Genomic DNA, 21910 nt, shown 5'->3' with positions numbered 1-21910 from the left:
GTCCTGGTTATTCAAGGGGGTTTGAGGCGAGCTAGCAGGTGGGATACAGATGTCTTGTGAAGTGACCTCTTGTGGCTAGTGTAGGGACTGCACTCTGCATGGACGAGTTTCTGAGGCCTGCAGGGTGGCCTGTGGTAGAGCCAGAAGGTAGCCAGCCATGAGTGACTGGTATCTCTCTGCTGGAAGACTGTGGAAGTAGAACGTGCTGGTGGCTGTCATTATTTCCTTCAGGGATTTTGTTTTCTGGCCTCTGAGTGTCCATAACTCCCAATGCCTGTCTCTTGCTCTTACTCTGGAGAGCAGCCATGCATAGTGCACCTCTAAGCACAGATGTGCATGCTGGGGACCAAAACTGAGCTAACACTTTCAACTCAGGAGGTGCCTGGGAGACATAGGGAAGGGGCATTAGGGCTGCAAGTGACCAAACATGGCAAGCTTAAGCAGGTCCTTTCCAGCCAACTTCTTTCTGGAGACCATGGAGAGGGCTTTTGCTAAAATAGGAGCCAGGTCCCTACCCTAAGCTGCGTTGCCCCTCCTCCTGATAGTCTAGATATTCCCAGAGGCCAGGATGGACTAGAGCCTCACGTTTAGGGGTTCAGACTCTGATTTTTATTCCAATTTCCTAACCCTTGCTAGCTGGGGACGAAGGGAAAGGAGAGAGGCGTTAGGCTTCCTGGGCCTTGTCAACAATACAGTGGTATTGAGGAGGGGTTTGGGAGTGTGTTGGACTGTATACTGGACCTAGCAAAGAGAAAGAAAGGAAGCATTGGGGTAGATGAGCAGTTGGGTTCCTGGGCTTCCACACCCCTGCGGGCCAGCCACTGGGGTCTCTTACTTCACCTGCCGTCTGTTGCACTGACCTTGTCGGGACAGTGGTCCCTGAAGTATCTGCATGTAACTTGTTTTGGATGAAATGTGGGAGTGATCAGTTTGTGGGTCCAGCATGCCTTCTGAAGTCCACATCGCACTTATTTCCCACCTCCCTTCCCTCCAAGAAAGCACCATCTACCTGGCCATTACTTTTTTTTTTTTTTTCCAAAACACTGTTTTAATAAGGGAACAACAGAAATAGAAGATTGTTCTCTGGCTGGAGCCCAGACCCCCCATATAATACATTACATGTACAAAGTGGCCTGTAGCCAACTCCTGGGTCTCTCTCTGGGTCTCTAACCCCCTGTTCCATGCCAAATTCCTGGGCCCTTGGACCTCAGCTCCTCTCCAGAATATGCCTGCCCACTCCCCTTATCCTAAAACCCAGTGGCCAGGAAGGGAGACTGGTGAGTGGTTGGGGTTGGGGGAGGGACTAATGGGAAAGAAAATGTTTGTAAAGCCAGATCAACATCAGGGGAAGGTCTCCCTCTCACTGGCATGTAGGGCTGCCTGGGCAGCAGTGGGTTGTCCTGCTTTGGTGTGGAGCATGAGTGCCTAGGGAAGCCCAACCTGAGCTTGGGGTGGGGTCCCTAAACCCCTTAGGGTCCCTTAGAATTATTGCCTCCAGGAAGCAGAACTGCCCATTCCTAGGGCCTTAGAGAAGGACTAGAGACCTCCCCGAGGGGCTGATGTCAGCGTGCCAGGACTCCCCAGAGGTCACTGTTGACAGCAGCTTTGGCCACTGGTGATGGCCCCATGAGGAGGACCCTGGAGCAGTTTCCACCACCCTGAAGTTCACCCTGCTGCAGGGTGCCACATGTCAGGCTGGATGGTGGTCAACCTGGAGAGAGGTGCTCTTCCTCTGCTTGTGAATTCCAGGCTAGAGGTCCAGGCCATGAAGAAGGGTCAGGAGAATGCTGGTTCTTGATGTGTGTACTCCAGCTCTGCTCTGCCCAGAGGAAGATGCCGCCTGACTTGAACCCAAGCAAGGGCCCTGTGTGGGCAGTGGTACCAAGAAAACAGGCCCTGGTGGGCATTGCAGGTGGAGAAGGGCACAGCTTCTTGAGGGACTGGTGAAATCTCTTCCCAGATGGTATGTACAGGAAGTATAGGAACAGCAGGAAGCTGGAAACTCTGCTGCTGGGCTGTGATGCTGGGCTGAGCTGGCCTCTCCAAGCTGCCCCCACCTAGATGGAGACTTCATATTCTTTCGTCTCCTGCAAAGTAAAGAGACTGCTGGGAGTTGGAAACTTGTATAAGGTTTGCCAGCCCATAATCCACTTCCCAAGGAAAAGGGGAAGAGTGAGAGGGCTTGGCGGGACCCTCAGGGGTACCCACCCAAGAGAGCATAGAATTAGGGCCTGGATAGGGTGCAAAGAATGGCATGGGTACTTACTCCAATCTCGTAAGTTGGATTGTCAAATGCTGACTCCACAGTAATGCGGTCGTAGGGACGGGTTCGTGTCCGGGGCAGCCGCAGGGGGCTTTTCCCTTGGAGCCTGTGGGATGGAGATGCCTGTGAGTAAAAAATGCTGGGCAGAAGTGAGTTGGGTACGAAGGGCAGGAAGGGAAGCCAGACTCACCTAGAGAAGTAGAGGTACACACCTCCCACCAAGAGCACCATCACCACCAGGGGCAAGAAAATGGCAGCTGCAATGTGGGCGGCATCCAGGGAGCTGGAGGGAGCAGGTGCCTTGGCAACTGAAAACACAGTGGGTGGGATTGGGGCAGAAGTTCCTGCGACCCAGAGCCCATATCTGTCCTCACCTCTGGCCAGGAGAATCCAGGGACCAGCTCCCTGTAGCTAGCTGGGGGCAGGGAAGGAAAATTTTGCTTTGCTGGTCCCAGACCTCTCTCTTTCTCTGCCCGCCCTTCTGGGGGAACCCATGGCCTGGGAGCTGTGAGAGCCAGGGGCAGAGAGACTATTTCCCTGACCCTCAAGGGGGGGGCTCACCATCCAGGCTGCGGCCGCTGTAGAACCCATCCAGAGAGGCTGGAACAAGAGGGGAGGGCCAAGGGCAGAGGTAAGACCAATGGGCCAAACCACTAAGGTAGGGAGTAGACTGATCATGGCAAGGATTTGTCCAAGGAGAGCCCACACTAGCATTTGTCTTGTTGTCACCAGGTCAGAAGGATCTGGCAGGGACTGGAGAGACTAAGGGTAACATGAAGGGGGCTGTGGACAGGTCGTTCAACACTTGGCATCTTTGCTAAATTCTCTGCTAGAGCAGCCCTGTGGGATGGGCAGGAGTTTCAGCTTTTTTTTTTTTTTTTAGATTTTTTTTTTTTTTTTAATTTGAGAGAGAGAGCATGAGCAGGAGGAGCAGAGGGAAAGGGAGAGGGAATTGTAAGCAGACCTCACGCTGAGCTCGGAGCCCGACGCAGGGCCTCATCCCACAGCCCTAAGATCACAACCCGTGTGAAAACCAAGAGTCAGACACTCAACCGACTGTGCCACCCAGGTGCCCCGGGGCAGACAGGAGTTCTGAGGGTGGCAGAACACTCACCAGCCCTACAGATGGGTGGGGGGTCACTCCAATGGGAAGGGTGCCCGGGCACACACTTGATGCTGGCCTGGCCCTTCAACACGTAGCCAGGGGCACATGAGAAGTGGACAGTAGCCCCAGCTGGGTGAAGCCGCTTCTCAGGACTGTGGGCACCGTTCTCAGGGGTGCTGAGGCCGTGGCATGGCTTGAGCTGTTCCACTGCAAAGCAGGCAGAGCCCAGTGAGGGTGCCAGGTCCCGAGCCCCCAGAGGTGGCATCTTTTGATCTTTTGTCTCCTACGAAATGATTCCCCTCTTCCCCATTCGACACTTACAGAGACACTTGGGGGCCCGGTCGCTCCACTTGGGGCTGCTGGCCTGACGGTCGTGGCACGTCAGGATGGGACTACCAGTCAGTACAAAACCCTGGTCACAGATATACTGCACGGTGGCCCCCACAGGAAATTTGGGGCTAGATACGAGGCGTCGGCTGTGCTCCACATCCCCAGGGTCATGGCAGGAAGTCACTATAGGGAGAGGGTCATGGGGAAAGTAGCCCAGGTAGAACGCAACAAAGGCCAGTCCACCCTGGCTTTGCTCCAGGCCAGCCCATTATCTTCTTGTCACATGGCACTGCTGCCTATTTCTCTGTCCCTGCCATTTGGCTGGGGTGCCTCCCTCTTTAGTCCCCTTCCTACCCACTAGAGTCAACAAACGCTAGCTATCTACCAGGAAGGAAATATTTGAAAGGCTTGGCGGATAACCCTTTGAAAAGGTATCATCCCATTTTACAGGGTAGGCAACAGAGGCTACAAGAGGTGGAGGAAATTCAAGGGCACTAGCTGTTAACAGTCGAAGTCAGGTTCACGATCAAGGAGAGAGGCTAGTGTCTTGCACTGAGGAGGGGATCGTTGGGAACAGGTACTCACCTCTCTGACAGGAGGGCAGGTCTTCGCTCCAGGTTAGGTCCCACTGGCACATAAGGACACTAGATCCTACCACCTGGTAGCCAGGGTAGCACTGGTAAGTGACGACCGTGCCATGTACCAGCTCAGGCTGAGACGGGCTCTTCCAGCCATTGGGGATCTCTGGCAGCTCTGGACATGTGTCATTGCGGGGCACCTCTGGGGGACACAGAGGAAGCAAGATATAGGCCCTCAGTGAGCACTGAAATAACTGTGATTACTTTCCTAATTGCGAGGGCACCCCACTTCCTGCCGGTTCGGCCTGGGCCTCGCCTGGCCTGGACAGGCATAGCAACGCATTCCTTCCTGCTCAGGAGCCCCTCCTGGCCTGTCCCCGACGTCATTCGGTTTCTGAGCTTCCTGGGTTATCATTTTGGCTTTCGCTTTACTTTAAAAAGCACATTGGCCAGTTCCCCAGTCCTGAGATTGGGGCTGGGGAGGGTGGGGAAATTGTCACTTCTGTTCAAGATGGTCAGAAGGGGGGCGCCTGGGTGGCTCAGTGGGTTAAGCCGCTGCCTTCGGCTCAGGTCATGATCTCAGGGTCCTGGGATCGAGCCCCGCATCAGGCTCTCTGCTCAGCAGGGAGTCTGGTTCCCTTCCTCTCTCTCTGCCTGCCTCTCTGCCTGTTTGTGATTTCTGTCTGTCAAATAAATAAATAAAATCTTTAAAAAAAAAAAAAAAAAGATGGTCAGAAGGTAGAAACAAACCCCTTTCCTTAGTTTGTCATGTTTGTGACGAAGGTCTTCCTGCCTTCTACCCAAATCTCTTCAGCGGAAGGCTCCCTATCACGGGGCCCCGAGGGACGATGGAGAATTAGACTAGCTTCCTTCAGGGGCTGGGATGCCTGGAGCTTTTCCCAGCTTTCCCTTGTCAGATAAGAGAACCAAGGCTCATTGCCTCGGTCTCTCCAACTTGCGGTTTAGGATCCATATTCGGGCCTCCCCTCACCCCTGACTCCCCCAAGGACAACAAGCTCACCAAAGAAGTGGATGACAAAGCCCTGTTGGTAGCCCAGTACCGAGGCCCCGGGGTCTGACTGGAACTGTATGGTGACGTCGGCCATGGAGGTAAAGAGCTTGAAGTGGCCACGGGGCCCCGAGTACTGGCCCAGGACCCGGGCCGTCAGGTCGTCCCCGTCATAGAAGGTAAGCACATCACCAGGGCCTATGCGCAGCCTGTGGAGGAGGACTGTCAGGGAGGGTCGGCCTGGGGACTCCAGGTTGGGCTGGGGCCACAGATGGCCCCAGAGCCCAGGAGCTGGCTTGGCCTCACCCAGCGGGCACTCACACTCGGACGTCCAGCAGGACGCGCTTGTCCTCCTCCACGTGCACGCCCCAGATGCAGTCTTGCCCGCGGCTGTAAGGCTCCGGCCAGTTGGGGGAGAGCACCACACCAGCTGAGTCTGTGATCTCCCCACTGCATACAGCTAGAAGGCAGGGGAGGCCCCAAAGGTGTGTCCCCTCCGCATTCCCCCCCCCCCCCCCCCCGTGCTATGTTCTCGGGCTGCCACCTGCCCACAAGAGTGCTGACCCATGGCCGGGAGCCCCCACCTCCTCCTTGCGTCCGGGCGAGCTTGAATCTCACGTGTCACAGGGCCCTTATGGCCCTAGGCTCTGCCATTGGCTCTGGTCCCCCACCTTGATTCCTGCCCTCAGGGCAGGCCCATCTACAGGTACCTACTGACCTCGGCAGGCTGGCTCTGTCTCATTCCACTGCGGGTCGTGGGGGTCAATGCACTCGATGATGATGGAGCCCTGCTCCAGGGTGTAGCCAGGGTCACAGCTGAACTCCACGGTGGTGCCCACAGGGTAAGAGGGGGCGCTGCTGCTGAAGTTGCCGTATTTGACAAAGGGTTCATAGCAGTGGCCCTGCTGGAAGGCTGCAAACCACGGACCGGCCCAGCTTAGCCTCAGCCGGGCCAAATGGGGGGTGGGGAGAGCAGGTGTCCTTCTGCCTCCTGCCCCAAGGTCTTTATCTTCCCGACCACAGTCCTAGGCTTGCAGCAGAGGAAGGAGGCCCAGAGCACCATACCCTATCATGTGCAGGAGACAGGCTTGGTCACCTTTGTATTCCTAGCACCTAGTTTTGTGCTCCATACACACGAGGCACTCAATAAATGGTTTTTAAATTAATGAATGCATGCATTCAGGAGCGGTTCTAGAATATCTCTTGCAGCAATTTTCCTTCTCGATGGGTTAGGGCCTTTTTTGCTCTTCAAACTCTAAAGGATTCATTCTCTTGGACTAGAGGGCCTGGGTCCAGGCGAGGGTCTCCTGCAAGAATGGGGTGGGAATCCCCAAGGACTCGGGGAGGGGCACCTAAGTGCTAGGTGAGCAGGGGCTGAGTTGGAAGGAATGATGATAGAATGGAGGCAGGAGCGAGGGTGTGAGAGGAGAGGACCTAGGAGCCCTAGTAGAGGCCTAGGCTCCAGCCCTTCAGCCCTGTGGGCCCCCTGCAGGCTCACCCTCATAGCGCAGGGCCATGCCGGCAGCTGCCCCGCTGCTGTCAGTGCTGAGCTCCACGAAGAAGTGCCGGCCGGAACTGAGCAGTCCCTCGATGGGCAGGTATTCTACCTCGTAAGAGTCGTACACTGGAGGGGCCTCCACGTTGTCTCCATTGCGGATGATGAGTCTGGGTCAGGAGAGCAGGAGGGGCACGGCTGGTCCCACTGTCCAGGCTGGGGTGTGGCCCGGGCTTCTGTTCTGTCCCCACAGCAGGAATGCTGGCCGGCCTGGTGCTCCCAACCCCCCACGGCTCCCCTCACCTGTCATCATCCTCCGCCAGGGAAACCTTCTCAAAGTGTAAGTGCAGCCGCTGGCCTTCTGGGGCCTCAAGTAGCCAGTGGCAGGTGAGATTGTTGCTGTAGTTGCCCGGGAAGCCCGGGGAGACAATACGGCCAGTGGTGGCATTGCGGGTCACTCCACCGCAGGAGGCTGTGAGACAGGGCCAGGACTGTGGGCTGGATTCTGGATGACCTACCAGGCCTGCCAGCCCACGCCGGCTCTTGTGCACTCTGCACCTTCGTGGTCCTGGAGGTCCATTCTTGGCCTCCACGACCCTGCAGCCCGAGACAGCCCGGTTTCCAGAATCCTAACCTTCCACACCTCTGGGACACCTTCCCTGACTCCCTCCAGGCAGCCCTTTAAAGGCCCTCACACTGGGGCCCCAACCTTCTTGGGTATATCTGCCTCTTCTATCTCATGCCACTTTCCTGCAACTAATTATTGCTTTGATATGTCCCTTCATTAGAACCCTCTCAGGCAGGGGCGAGGTCTTTTCAGGCCAGGAAGAGTTGGTTTTCAGTGTCTGTTGAATAAAATGAGTGAGTGGGGGTAAAAAAGAGGGCAGGACCCACTCTGGCCTGACAAACATCTGGTATCCCTACCATCTACTTCCAGATCTTGTGCCCTCAGTTGACACTGCTGGCCAGGACCTGGGCTTACCTACTTTTTTTTTTTTCTTTTTTCTTTTTTTTTTCAAGATGTTATTTATTTATTTGACAGAGAGAGACCACAAGTAGGCAGAGAGGCAGGCAGAGAGGGCGGGGGAAGCAGGCTCCCTGCTGAGCGGAGAGCCCCATGTGGGGCTCCATCCCAGGACCCCGAGATCATGACCTGAGCCGAAAGCAGAGGCTTAACCCACTGAGCCACCCAGGCGACCCTGGCCTTACCTACTTTCTGAGATAGCCTCACTATCACCATTGTTTCTGGGCTGACCCCTCTGGCCTGGGACTGTCCTTTTTAAAGGGGAAGCTGAGTAGCCCACCCAGCCCCATCACCGAAGACTTCTGGGTTACATGGCCACAAGTAATTGAGTGGGGCCAGAGAAGGGGTTTCAAAGGCAAGAGGAGTCCAGGAAGCATTTTCCTCGCCTGGGCACTCAGCTCTGGACCCTGCCTGCTCTGAGACCAGGCTGTCCCAGCCAAGACACAACACCCTTGTCTCTAGATATTTAAGACGGCAGAATATTTTAACTTAATAAAGTTCTTGGGGAGGGGCTCGTGGTGAGTTTCTTCTCCACTTCTCTGCAGAGAGGGCAAGACCCATCTTTCTGCCTGGGCTCAGAACAGAACTGCCCCGCAAATGTGATCATGCCCATCTTCACTTGAATTTATCTGTGGTTCCCTGTTACCCCCAGGTCATCCAAGCTCAAGGTGGCCTTTAAGCCCTTTACGAAGCTGGCCTTCTCCTGACTTGGCTTTAGCCCCATCCCGCATGCGTTTTTCAGGCACACCTTGTCATGTCCTCACTCTAGCATGCTTTGTGCTTTCCACACCTTTGCATATTCTGTCCCAAGAATCCACTCCACTTTCCTGAGCTAACATTCTTGTTGTCATTCCATGCTTTCTCCCTGGGAAGCTTTCTTTGCCTCCTTCTTCATTTTGGAGCAGCTCTCCCTCCCTTGGATCCCGACCGTGCCCTGAATTCACCCCATCACAGTACAGTTTGCACAGAATCTGCTGCATGCTGGTTTCCGCACTGGCCAGAGAGCTGCCGGAGAGCAGAGACCACGTCTGGCTTATTTACCTCTGCTTTTCATGGCACCCAGGAAGAGTGTATAAAATGACATAAAGGAGGCGCCTGGGTGGCTCAGTGGGTTAAAGCCTCTGCCTTCAGCTCTGGTCATGATCACAGGGTCCTGGGATCAAGCCCCACATCGGGTTCTCTGCTCGGCAGGGAGCCTGTTTCCCCCACCCCCCGCCTGCCTCTCTGCCTACTTGTGATCTCTGTCTGTAAAATAAATAAATAAAATCTTAAAAAAAAAATAAAATGACATAAGTTTCAAGAACCTGAGCTATTAAAAAAGAAAGAGAAGAGAAAAGATGTCCAAGCTGCCTTTTACACTGCTGATTAAACGCTCCATCTTCCTTCTGCCAAGAAGCCCCTCTCCCTTGGCAACAACCTCAGAGTTCTTCATTTTCCAGGCCCAGAACCTGGGAGAAAGTCTCCTTTCACTTGTCCTGCTTTGCTCGACAGTGTCTCTGGGACCTCTTCCCTCCTCTCTATTCCCAAAGTCACTGTCAAATTCAGAGCCTCTTGCCTGCCTGGCCTCCTGGCCTCTCGATACCACCCAGCTGTCTCTCCTGCGGAATTGTTCTGAGCTCCTCCCTGGCTGTTTTCTGAGTCCCCAAACATTGCCTCACCTTGTTGCCTCTGTGCTAAGTGCCTGTACTCTTGTCTATTCACACAATTAATATGTGTCATTTGTGTAATATGTGTCCATTAAAATGTCAAACCTTCAGGGGTACCTGGGGGGCTTAGTTGGTTAAGTGTCTGCCTTCGGGTCAGGTCATGATCCCAGGGTCCTGAGACTGAGCCCCATATCAGGCCTCCCTGCTCAGTGGGAAGCCTGCTTCTCCCACTCCCTCTGCCTGCCGCTCCCCCTGCCTGTGCTTGCTCTTGCTCTCTCTCTGTCAAATAAATAAATCTTAACAAAAAAAAAAAAGTCAAGCTTTCAATGTCAATTTCCCCTAGATGCCTCCCAAATACCCATCCAAGAACCATTGCTTCCTCCCTGCCCACGTCATTGGTGTTTTTTTACGACTCTTCATTGGTGTTTTTTACTGCCTGCTTTGGAAATTGGTGATCCATGTGCTTCCTTCTTCCTCCATTTCCCAGAATTGTGGACCCTTTGAGGGCATGGTTTCCATTTAATTTAGCTCTGTATACCCGTAGTGCCTGGATATAGGAAGTGCTCAATACAGGGTTTGGATAAATGCTACGGAGGTATGTGATCATTTTCTGGCTTCCTTACAGAGGGCAAATGAAGGTTCCAGACAGCAATGTAGAGCAGGGATAAGCACCACCCCCCTTACTCCTCTGTTTAGCCCTGAGTCCCCTGGAGCCACTTACCAATGCAGACAGGCTCCTGGAAATCCCAGAAGGGCTGGGTGGCATTGAGACAGGTGAGAAGCCTGGCACCCTTCAGCTGGTAGCCAGTGGCACAGCGGAAGCGGGCGCTACCTCCTGGGTGGAGGCTGGTGACGGTCACGGCTCCGTAAGCAGGACGCCGGGGAAAGTGGCAGCTCAGGAGGTAGGCTGCAGAGAGAAATTGGGGGACATTGTGTGTGTGTGTGTGTGTGTGTGTGTGTGTGTGCCAGGGGGCTGAGTCATAGCCAGGGCAAAAGGGGTCTGCCACAGCCTGCCTGGAGGTGTCACTCGGGACCGGAAGAAGCATCGGGAATTCCAGGAAAGACTCTGCTCCCTACCCCAGAAGGGGCCAGAGAAATTTCCAGCATCCTGTGCTGGTGAGTGGAGCAAGCGCAGAGCTGGAAGTTAGGAGGCTTGAGTCCTGGTCCAAGCTTCCTGACGCTTTTGGCCAGTTTTTCAGCCTTTCTGTGTCCCAGTTTCCCACTTATTAAATGAGGTTCAAAATGCCAGGCTACCTACAGGGTTATTAAGAGAATAAAGGGGATAGGATTTTAGTCAGCTTTGGTGTCCCTGGAATCCAGCTGAGAGCACATCTTTAAGAAAGGTTTATTGAATGACTTATAGATGGGAAAGCACTTGAAACAGTAAGTCTATCCTCATGTAAAGTATTGATGCTATTTTTCCTGCAGGGGACGGATATGAATTACAGCTAGAACGACTGAAGTCAAACAGTAAAAGCTTTCCCAGTGTTCACTGGCAAGGACTGTGGACTTCTTTTAAAAACAGGATGGGGCAAGGGTGGGGAGGCAGGGCACGCCTTCTTGAAAGTTGGGGGAAGGACAAGTTGCCTGGGAAAGCTTGGTAACTTTTGGAATTGTCATACCAAGTATGACCGAATGGTGGCAGCAAATCCTACAAGACAACCCGGCAAGTCCCAGCCCGGTGCCAAGCCAGGGTGATAGCTAAAAATGAGGGTTAGGGCTTGTGTCCCAGAGGGGAAAAGAAGGCTAGAGGAGGTCAAGGAGAGAGGCCGAGTGAAGGCTTGGGCTACAGAGTCTGAAAATCCGTGGGGGTAGTAAGAGGGATAGGGATTGTCTAGACAGAGGATCTTGGGGTGGAGGGGTCCACCTTTACTGATGGCACTAGGTGGATAGAAAGAGAGGTCCAGGCAGGTCTAGAGGTCCTCGACTAGCCTCTGTGTGGTTTGTGTGAATAGACAAAGGGGCCGCCTCTGGGCAGAACAGGATCCAGAAATGAGTTCCATGATTTTTACCCATCCTGGCTCTATAGTCACTGGGCTTATGAAAAGGGAGAGGATGATTCTTACTCTTCCCTCTCTCATAGCCAATGAGTGGGTCTTTGTGATTGACAGGGACGAAAGGGTAACGTTTAGGGAGTGGATTCTGGGGTCTGACTGCCTGGGTTTAAAGAACACAAGCTCCCTTACTTGCTGTGCCACCTTGGGCAAGTTACCTAACTTCTCTGTGCCTCCATTTCCCTGTTTACCACCCCCCACCCCCATTTCCAGTACTGCATCCAGAGTTGTTACATGAGAGGTTAACTGAGAGGACATATGCATAATTCCTGGCACAGAACAAATACCAAATGTCCCAGCCTGCTGTTACTGTTCGGAATCTCAATTAACAAAAGTACCTCACATCTGCAGGCACCTTCCAGCTTCTAAAATGCCTTCACACTTCTATAGTATGCTTGGGAGGAAGGAAGGCAAAGTATGGATTATTAACACATTTCCCAATAAGGAAAACTGAGGTTCAGAGAGACTGGGGGACTTGCCCTGATCACATAGCCAGTAAGTGGTGGAGAAGGCATTTGAAGCTCCTGGCTCTAGAGCTTTCCATCTCCCCTCTCCCACCTGCTTCCCCTGGTGAAGTAAAAACCAGGGCTTAGGAGTCCGAGGAACCCATGAGTGATAGACAAGATTGCCCTGGGTGGTTGGTGAGGGTGACCCCTCACAGTGACCTGAGGAGAGACCCTGGCCAGAACGGGATGGGGAAAAGAGTGTGGAGCACCCCCAACCAGAGTGCGGGGAGGGTGACACCCAGACAGGTCTAGGTCATGAGTCAGATGTCCTTATATCTTCCCTGTGGGTCCTTACCGCAACTTTGGAAAGAGCGGTCCCCCATTTCACAGATTAGGAAACTGGGCTGGGAAGAGGTGAGAGCAGAAGGTTGGGGGCAGATGAGGAAGCCCCCAGACTCCATAGTGGCCACTTCCCAGGAGGAGCTTCCTCCTGTTGCCATGACTACCGTTCCCAGGGAGCCTGGATGACGGCAATCTGTTGAGCTATTTTCTCCCAGCGTCTGTTTCTGGGGCCAAGTCCAGTGCCAGGAAAGCTCAGGAGGGAGGAGGGGATGCCTGGCAGGGCCCTCTGCTTCCTCACCCTGCCTGGGGCTGTGGGAGGGGAGTCGGAGCCTGGTTCTACAGATGAAGCCCTTGTGGGGGCCCTTCTTTGTGATCTCCAACATTATCTTGGATAGCTCCGGCAGTGCTGTGGGTACTAGTCCCCTCGCCCCCTCTTCTGGCACCCTCTTTCTCCAGCCCAGGGAGACACGCGTGTGAGCACATGCTCCTCCTGTTCCCATCTCTGGGATCAGGGCTAATTACAGCCTATAATTAGGGGAATTACGCTCATTAAGGAAAGAGCTGATCATTGACAAAAACTGGGCCGAGGAGGGAGGGCTTCTGGGAGCTGAGCAGAAGGCAGGACTGGGCCAGCTCTCCCAGCCCCTCCTTGGGGTCTGTACCCCTTGCCGGGCCTCCAGCTCACTGTCTTTCAGCCACCTTTGTCTGGCCCAACAGAGAGAAGGTCCAGGGTTTCGTGCAAAGGAATTTGCGGCAAGAGAGAAGGTTATCGTGCCGTGAAATTATGCCCGCTGCTGGGGAGGATTGATGAGCCATTAGGGAGGCTGGCCGGGCCGCCTAGATGCTCACCCTTGTCTCAGCTGGCCCCCTGCCTCTGCCAAGCCCTGCTGGCCAGCCCTGAAGCCAGCACCAGACTGCTCTCTCAGTTTGGGTGGAGAGGCTAGCGAGGGGTGAGTGCTTCTTAGGTGGGTTCTAAGCATTTCCCTCTCCAGTGCCCTGTCCTCCTCCCCCTCGGGGCTGTGGACCCAGCAGGGCTGCAGAATCGGTCCCTGACAATGCAGGGCAATGCCATAATCGCTCACACCAATTATTTCCCCATTAGCACTCCCCAGTCTGAACTGGTTACCCTGTCAAGAAGACTTTGCCTGGGGGAAGGGGGGTCAGGAGAGATGCTGATGGGCGAGGGGCAGAGGCGAGCCCCTTTTCCTCCACTTCCCATCCTGCCAGTTCTTTAACCCTGGTTTCTGGTTCCTTCATGGAACACGCTAAGTTCACGGAACGGGCTAAGTGCTAAGCATTTCCCATGAACCCTTTTGTTTAATCCTCCTTGTGACTTTATGGAATAGGCATATTCGTCACATGTACAGCAGAGGAAAGGAAGGGTTAGAGAGGTCAAATGACCTGTCCAAGGTCAACAGCCAATGGGAAGAGGATTTAGACACAGATCTGCCCATCTCTTGAGTCTGTGATTTTTCCCATTATATCTGGCCACTCCCCTATTTCCAGAGGTTTTCTGAGCTGACTGGGGCATGAGCCAGGTCTAGGGTGGATGAGATGGTTCAGGAAAGCCACGTTGGTTGCTAAGGACCTCCAGAAGGTCACTATCAAGCCCCTTTGACCTTGACCCCTTGCATTTGGGAGATAGGCCTTCTATTGTTATTGCCTATTTCAGTGTCTGCCTCCTCTAGAGATTCTGAACTCCTTGAGGTCAAGGAATGCCTCAAGGCCCTCAAGATCCTTGACATTGTCATTGTCCAGCACAGCCTGGCAAAGAGCAAAGAACGGATACCTAGGAAGAGTTTACTGAATGAATAAGTGAGTGAATGAGTAAGTGGAAATGGGCCCCCTGGGACTACCGGGTTCTGTGTCAGGCCCCCTTCACAATCAGATCTCTACAAGGTAGTAGGTGGCAGAGGGAAGGTTCTGGAAGTGTCAGGTGTGCAATAATCACCTTTAGTTGTACAGAGCGTCATGGGGCACCTGCGCCTGTCCCGCTGACTCCCCCCACCCATACCTATAATGGCACCAGAGATCCCTAGGAGGACACCCAGTCTGGGCTGGTTCTTCCCCCAGCTGCCCAGGCCTACCTTGGTAGTGGAAATGGAAGGTGCCAGGCCCAGCAGGTGGTGGGAGGCTCTGGAACCTCAGTGCTGCTTGGTGGGTGGGGCTACGGATGACTTGGCCCCTCAATAGGAAAGACTGGTTGGCCAGGGGCAGTGGGTCAGGCCCCCCCAGGCCCTCCACAGTCACCGTCTCCCCCTCTCGGAGGCTGATGTTCTGGACCTGTCATGGGATAGACAGTGCAAAGCGGAGCAGTCAGCCTTCTTCCTGCTGACAGAGCCCTGCTGCCCACAGACTCCCAGGGGCCCCAGACACAGCCAATCTTCAGCGCCGCTTGGCCACTGGAGCCCCCAGGCCCTGAGCTGGGCACTTGAGCGCAGGAGGGGCTCAATTCACCTTCCCAGTAACCCTGGGATAGGGGATCTGAAGTTCATGTCCAAGGTCGCACAGGGATGATTAGCAGAACTGGAATTTGTAAGCTTGTCTTTCTGTCTCCAAAACTTTTCAATGACACCAGGACACCAGCTGCTTCCTGTCCCTTCACTTCTCAGGGCTCAGTTTTCCCATCTGCAAAGTGGTGACGGAGTAGGTGTGTTGAACTAGAGGGTGTCCAAGGGCCTGACCAGCCCTGTGAGGTCTTTTAAGCATCAGACCCACGTACCCACTTTCCCTGGATGCCCCCTGTTGGATGTCTCACAGGCACCCCACCCCCAGCCTGCCTCACACTGAGCTACCCTCTTCCTTCTCCCCCCCACCCCCCCACCCTGTTCCCCTCCACCAGCAGCTTCACTCTCCATCCATCCCATGCCCAACATCTTGCCTCCTCCCTTATTCCCCACAGCCAATCAGTCATTCCCTCCAATCTATTGGACCCAGATCTTTTTATTACTCTTCATTCCTCCTGCCACTCCCAGCTCCTGGCTACTATGGTTCACTTGAAGCCCACAGCAGCCTTCTGGCCGGCGTCCCTGCCTCCAGGGCTTCACCACTCCTCCCTCCTCATCAGTACTTTCGGAACTGCCGCCAGGGAATAGCCCCAACCTGTGGTCAGCCATGGGAACAGAGTGCTTCCTTGATGAAATCTTTTGGTGGCGCTCCACAAAGCCCCCACTACCTGGCCCTCAAGGCCCTGCTCAGCTTGGCTTCCCTTGCACACACTGCAGCCTCCCCTCCCTTCCACTCCTCTGGGTATTTGCGTATGCAGGGAACACCCTCTCCTCCTGCCCTCCAGGGGAAGCTGGTCATTCTTTCCCATCTCAGGACCCCCACCCTCTGCCTACCAAGCCTGGCCAATCAGTTCTTTTGCCTCAAGCCCTCCCCACTTGTCCTCTGCATTTCTCCATTAAAGCCCAGGGAGGCATTTGGGGTCACAACGCCCTCTTCAGTGGCCAGTTGCAATAAAGATGCAGTTGCAATCAAGATGGAGACAGTGAATGTGTGGACCCCCTGGAATTACATTCTTTGCCCGATTCCTGTGGGCTGAGAAGTGTGAGGATGGACGCTGAGCCCAGGCAGATCAGAGGAGACAGCCGAGTTCTGGACCCCTGAGACTCTGGGTGCCGACAATGCTGAAAACCGAGGTGCCCTGGGGACTTCTCTGCCTGCCTGGGAGAAAAGACCCTGTGAGTCTTTGGGGCCCCAAAGACGGCTGGCAGGGCAGCAGTGTTGGCTCTCCACAAGGAGCTTCCCTTCCAGGGGGACATTCTGGGGGAGGCTGCCTGACCATCTGCTGGGGACATTCCTCGGGGAATTCCTGCCGCCCGGCAGAGGCTGGATGAGGTCCCTTCAAACTTGGAGATTCTATGATTCTAGAGTTGGGCAAACAAGACTCACACACGTGGAATCTGTAATTATTGAGAGATGCTAGGCAGCATATAATTCTGCCTTAAGTGGCACTGAATGCATGCGGCAGGGATCCTCTGGTGGGGGGGAGGGGTTGCAGGCTTGGGGGAGAGCATAGAGCAGGTGGATCTCAGAGGGCCTTAGGGGGGCTGGACCTGGGGGGAGGAGGGGGACGGAGGGAGGACATCCCTGCAGGGAAATCACTAAAGAAACAAAAGCAGAGAAGCAGAGATGAGTTTGGCCTTGAGTCTCATTGCCGTAAACATTCTTTGACCTAGAGCTTCCAGCTCTTGACCCTGCCACTCCGCCACCAGTAGTGAAAACATGGCAAAAACAATTAGTATTCATGGAGCACCTGTCAGGTGCCAAGACTTGTTCTGTTCACAGGCATGATTTCCTTGCCCCCATACTTCTATAAGGTGCGTGGTGAAATCCCCATAAGTCAACAGAGGCTCAGAGAGGCTAAGGAACTTGCAAAAGGTCACCAAGGATGAGTAGCAGAATCTTGCCTTGCTGGAGGCAAAGGCAACCCCTTCCCTCCCAAACTCCCACCGCTGTCACCTGCAGACAGACATCCAGATGTCCAGATGCTTATTCCCAGGCCCCAGGCCCATCAGCTTTAGTGCTGGGGTTTGGGCCAGACTGAGCTTTTTCCAAGATGTTGAGATTTATGTTTCCATTAGCTATCCTTCCATACAACAACCCGCCCCCCACCATCACCCAGAACCCTGTAAGGCTGGGAAAACTGGGAGCTGAGGCTTATGGCCCCCTCCAGCCAGCCTGGCTTCCAGCCCAGCCATGGTGAGGGCTGCCTCAAGACCATGGACTTGGACTACACCGGGGCTCACTTCCTGAAGGCACCCTGTTCTCAGCTAGAGGCTGTCTGAGCGGCTCTGCTCCCCTTGGTTCCGAGCACCCACTTCCAGGCCTGCCGCAGTGGCTGCAATGTAATTTGTCACTTTTTTGAGGGCCAGGCCTGACAGGGGCCAGACAGGGCTGAGTGTTGGACAAGGAGGCTGATGGAGTCTTGATGCAATTTGCAGGCATGGGAAGAGCTTGGGAGACAGATTGAAATGTCAGCTCTGCTCACAAGGGCCTTATTCCCACACCCCCTAGCCTGTGACAAGGGGTGAGGAGGAGGGAGCTGGAGGCTGGGTAGGGGGAAGGAGCAGAGGGAGGTGAGGACAATTCCGACAGGATCTAGGGCTGTCTTGCACTGCCTGGCTTCCGGCTGCCCCTGAAGTCAGTACAAGGAAGGACGTGGGGTGGGGGGAGGGGACACAACTCTTTCCTAAACGGGAGGCAGGGAGGATTTAGGTTGCCCTCTGCTGGCCTCCCAGATCATCAGGATTGACTGGCCTGTCTGTCCCCATTGAAGCCACCATTCAGGTTTCCAGAACATGCCCTAATAGTGTGACTCATAGGTGGGACAGTGCCACAATTCCCCCGAGTAAGAACCCTGCACAGGCCAAGGACAAGCTCAAGGGTGACTCTGGTGTGTGAGCCCCTCCCCCAGAAGATGGCCACAGGCCCTGCTCCCCTACGCTCTTCTGGTCACCAGCACCCACGTGTGTACTCTGACACAAGCCCGGTTGCACACATGCAGCTCCCTCAAACACATGGCAGGGCACACGTGCGCCCTCCTTCCCATGTGCTCCCCCACATACGGGCCCCTCCTCACATGTGCTCCCTCATTCACATGCTCCACAAAATCCACGTGCTCCCCCAACTCCACGTGCTCCCCCACACCCACGTGCTCCCCCACTCCCCACAGCAGGAGAGGCACAACTTTTCCCACGAGACCCTTTGTCGTTTCAAAGCTTTCACACCCTTTATCCTTTCCTGTATCACAAAATCTCAAGAAAGGAGTCCAAGCAGATTATATTTACTTCTGCTCTATAGACAAGGGCACCTCGCAATCAGAAAAGTGGAGCGTTCCTCTTTGTGTCATACCGTACACCCAAAGCAAAGCCAGGATTCTGGACTGGGACCCCCAATTCCTGGCCTAGGGCTTTGTCTTCATGCATAGACTCCTAGGCCCTTTCCCCAGACTGGAAGAATTCTGGGTGGGCATCTTATAGGCGCAGGCAGGTAGGAGCTGAGGAAAGGGATGGGGGTAGAGCCCTTGTGGTCCCCCCATGCACCCTGTTCGGCTTAGTAATGCCTGGGCCAATCTCCTAGGCCAGGGGAAGAACAGGGGCTCTTGAGTCCTGAAATCAGCTTCCAGCTCCATCAGTGACTAGCTGAAAGGTCCTTGGGGGAAGTTACATGACCTTCCTGAACCCCAGTTTTCGTGTGTGGAATGGGATGGTTGTACCTACTTGATAGGGTTGTAAGAATTAAGTGAGATCCCACCTGTAAGGGGCTGAGCACTGCCGAGGGGTCCTCTTCCCCTTTTTGTGGGGGATCTGGGCTCTACCTTGGTGAGACCAATGCTTTTGCCGTGGTGGTAGCTGGCTGTCAACCCACCACAGCCCCAGCTCTTCTAGGGCTCTGCCTCGGGGACACTGTCCCTGGGAGCCACCCTCTCTCTGGACCAGGTTCTACAGCTGCTAGGAAAAGGAAGCAGGGTCAAGAGCTTGAAAGACCACGGCCCGGCTGGCCTAGGAGGGAGCTTCCTGAACCCGGGAGAGGGGACATACTCAGAAGGACTGGCTAGGAGCGCCTTTCAGCGTCATCTGATTCATCTCCTTTTACAGAGAAGGAAACAGTTCCAGGGAAGGTTGGGGGCTTTGCTGGACACCAAGGGACAGGCTGCAGAGGCAGGGCTGGAACCCCAGTCCCACATGACAGCCTCTGTGCCTGTCCACAAACCCTTATGGGACAGAGTCTGCTTTAGGGATGGGGAGAGGGATCTAAATGCATGGGGCCAGACTTGCCTTGCCTGCACCTCCATAATTCCTCTCAGACGAGCCTTCCAGAAGCCAGAAAAGAGGAGGTTGCCCAGAAATCTCACCCCATGGACCCACCACCCTATTGGTGTCCCTATCAGGCCTGGTCCTGGAGTTCTGGCTATCAAAGTGGCAGCTGGCCTGGCGTGGGAGAGCTGTGTTCCAATGGGGCCACCTGGGGGCACAAGGGTGGGGATAATGGGCAGCTGTGCCCAGGCTCCAGATGGTACCGAGAGCAGCCAAGCCAAGATGGAGACTGGCAGTGAGAAGGCTCTTGAAATGCCAAGTGCAATGAGAGGCACATGCCAGGCCCATTTGAAAGGCCTGGAGCCCTCAGGGGAGACAGGCTGCCTGGAGAAGGGATGGCACCCACATAGGCCCAGGGTCTGGTGTCCAGCCATCCTGAAGGGACTTCTCTAGACCTCTCAAGAGAGCCTAGCCCAGTGCCTGACCCCAGCTGAAAGAGGTAAACCTCCTCTGTTTACGGACGACCTGAGGTGGCCTCCTCCCTCTGGGCAGCTCAGACACTCGGCCACAGTGCCCAGATCAGTGCAGCGGCCTGAAGGGAGGTGGCGGCAGGGGATAAAGCAGGTTATGAGGGGCTGGAGTCCAAGACATGGAGAGCAGGGGAGTTTGGAGTTCTGGAAGCCCTGAGCCTGTTCCTCATGAAAAGAGGCCCCAGACTTTAGCCAGAGCTATGGTCACATGGCAGGGACCCAGCATGGTGTCAGGGATGTGAGCTGTGGGTCCTTTACATGCTTCTCTCCTCCCATGGTTTCTCCCACCCACCCCTGCCTGGATTCCATCCCTTCCACCTGCCCTGAACCGTCCCTGTGAACTCGAGGAGGGGCAGGCCAGGGCTCACCCACAAGGGAGGGAAGCCACAAGACTTTCCCCAAGTCTGAAGAGGCCATGGGCACCTTCTCAGCCTTCCAGCCGCCTCACCCATTCCATCCCCCACTGCCCAGGGAGACCAGCATTGTTTTCAGGCCTAGCCTCTGGCAGGAGGGCGATCCAGAAGCACCTAGGTTCACCTCTTGCTTGCATGCAATAAAAGTCACCTGTCTCATGCAGTCCTGGGAACCATCAACAGCCAGACCACCTCAGCCATGGCTTCCTGGTCCTGGTGTGTCAGCTGACCTCTCCTCTATCAGGTCCCAGTGCAGCTATCACAGCCTCCAGAAGGCCTTCTCTGACCTTCCAGGCTGAAAAGTGTGCCCTATCCCTGCATTCCTGCCATGCCCCTGCTTCCCACTCCATCCCAATGGTGCTGAGCCTTCTCCGGTCAGTGCTTCCGATTTCCATCTCCCCCAGGAACTGTGTCCAGCGCCCCCGCACACAGCCTGCCACGTGGTAATTTCTCCATTTATATTTGTAGAGCAAAGTCATTCATCAAACAAAAAAATGTGAGTTAATGGTTCACTGAGTGACCTTAGGGAGTTGCCTTTCCTTGCTGGCCTCAGTTTCCCCAACTCTCCATTGGTACCGGTCTGCAGTATCAGTAATTAATTCTTCTGGTCCCCAGGCGACCTGGGTGGTGTGGCTGGGAGCCCCAGGAGGAGAAGAGGTTCCAGATCTGGTCCCCGAAGGAGATGAACCGTAACCCTTGCTTCAGCACTGGCTGATGCTGTCCCTTCTCCCCCTCCCCACCCACCCTGGGCCTTCCTGCCATGGTCTCAGACTCTTAATTCTGGCCATCAGGGCCAACTGGATCCCTCAAGGACTCTGCCCCACGGTGGTGGGGTGGAGGGCGGTGCCAGCGTCTGGCGGCCACATTTCCGGACCGCCATCCTGGGCTGTGACAGGTCTTCATCTCAGGGTTGCCTGGTAACAGCTTTTGCATTCTGATGGGAAAAAAAAAAATGTGGCAGCCCCAGACGACAATAGACACAGGGCTTATGGTGGGGGGCAAGCAGGGTGGGGCTCATGCCCGGGGCCAGGGCTGGAGCCCACAGAGCCAGCATCTTGCCCCTTTGTGGAGAGGACCTGGACCGGGCCCAGCCTGGCTCAGGGGGCTTCAGTGGGAATGGCAGACTTGGGGGGCAGGTGATGCCAGCTCAGACTGGCAGGAGGGCCCCCAGCCTGGCATCTGCCCCTTCCCACCCCCTTCCCCACACCTGCAGCTGGTGCCTTCTACCCGGTGAGCCACAGCCGGTGCCACCTCTCATTAGGTGATGATTTTACATTAATTACCTTAATTAAGCGGCACTGAGTGCTAATGGCTTGGGGTGGGTGGCGGAGGCTCCTAATTACCCTCCCTGTCAGCCCAGAGCAAGGGGCCCAGGGCTTGGCAGAGCAGGAGCAAACAGTCACAGAGAGAAGGGGAGGGGCCCACTGGTGGGGGGAGAAGGTACCCCTTCCTCTGGGCCTGACTCAGAGACCTGGCCTTGACATCCCCAGGACAGGCATAGCTGGCTCCAGGCCCAGATCCAGGGGTTTAGGGATGGGTGGGGAGCATAGGGACGGGTAGGGAGCAGGCTGAGAGCTAGGAACGGCCAGCACTGCCCTGTTTCCCAGACCTCCTCTGCCCCCTTCCCTCTGTTCTCAGTCACTTGCCTGATACTCACAGCTGGGCCGAATGCCCGCCTCTACCTCCATTCTCTCTCCAGACTCAGGCCGCTGTTACCTCTTTCCTTCCTTCCTCCAACCATCTGTGCATTCATTCAGCCAGTCCACGGAGACCCCATTCTGGGCCCCCATTCAGGGTACTCCTCAAGGAGCCCACAATCTGGTTGGGGATGTGGCCAGCTATTAACAGACTCATAGGATGGGGCATCAGGAGAGAAGTGACCGAGAAAGTGACACCGAGAGTGAGTCCCAGAAA

The 21910-nt window shown here is 55.0% G+C and overlaps 1 protein-coding gene across 4 annotated transcripts in view; it reads right to left on the bottom strand.

The window, feature by feature from the left end:
- Positions 1–1020: 1020 nt before the first annotated feature.
- Positions 1021–21910, bottom strand: part of SEZ6 (seizure related 6 homolog) — a 44763-nt gene continuing 23873 nt past the window's right edge. Inside the window, exons 4-17 of one of the 4 annotated variants that reach the window (XM_032845351.1) lie at positions 14380–14575; positions 10172–10357; positions 7084–7252; positions 6784–6950; positions 6004–6198; positions 5607–5745; positions 5298–5494; positions 4284–4478; positions 3690–3881; positions 3378–3575; positions 2825–2863; positions 2454–2571; positions 2267–2369; positions 1021–2103 (exon numbers count right to left, since the gene is read on the bottom strand). In XM_032845351.1, coding sequence (XP_032701242.1) covers positions 2071–2103; positions 2267–2369; positions 2454–2571; positions 2825–2863; positions 3378–3575; positions 3690–3881; positions 4284–4478; positions 5298–5494; positions 5607–5745; positions 6004–6198; positions 6784–6950; positions 7084–7252; positions 10172–10357; positions 14380–14575 — 2127 coding nt within the window. In that variant the 3' untranslated portion in view covers positions 1021–2070. The remainder of the gene's footprint in view (positions 2104–2266; positions 2370–2453; positions 2572–2824; positions 2864–3377; positions 3576–3689; positions 3882–4283; positions 4479–5297; positions 5495–5606; positions 5746–6003; positions 6199–6783; positions 6951–7083; positions 7253–10171; positions 10358–14379; positions 14576–21910) is intronic. The other 3 variants (XM_032845352.1, XM_032845353.1, XM_032845354.1) reach the window with 3 other exon arrangements.

Source organism: Lontra canadensis, unplaced genomic scaffold (assembly GCF_010015895.1).
Source record: "Lontra canadensis isolate GAN:19392208 unplaced genomic scaffold, GSC_riverotter_1.0 scaffold163, whole genome shotgun sequence".
Lineage (NCBI taxonomy): Eukaryota > Metazoa > Chordata > Mammalia > Carnivora > Mustelidae > Lontra > Lontra canadensis.
Note: the sequence above shows the minus strand (reverse complement) of the source record. Positions and strands in the feature narration are given on the sequence as shown.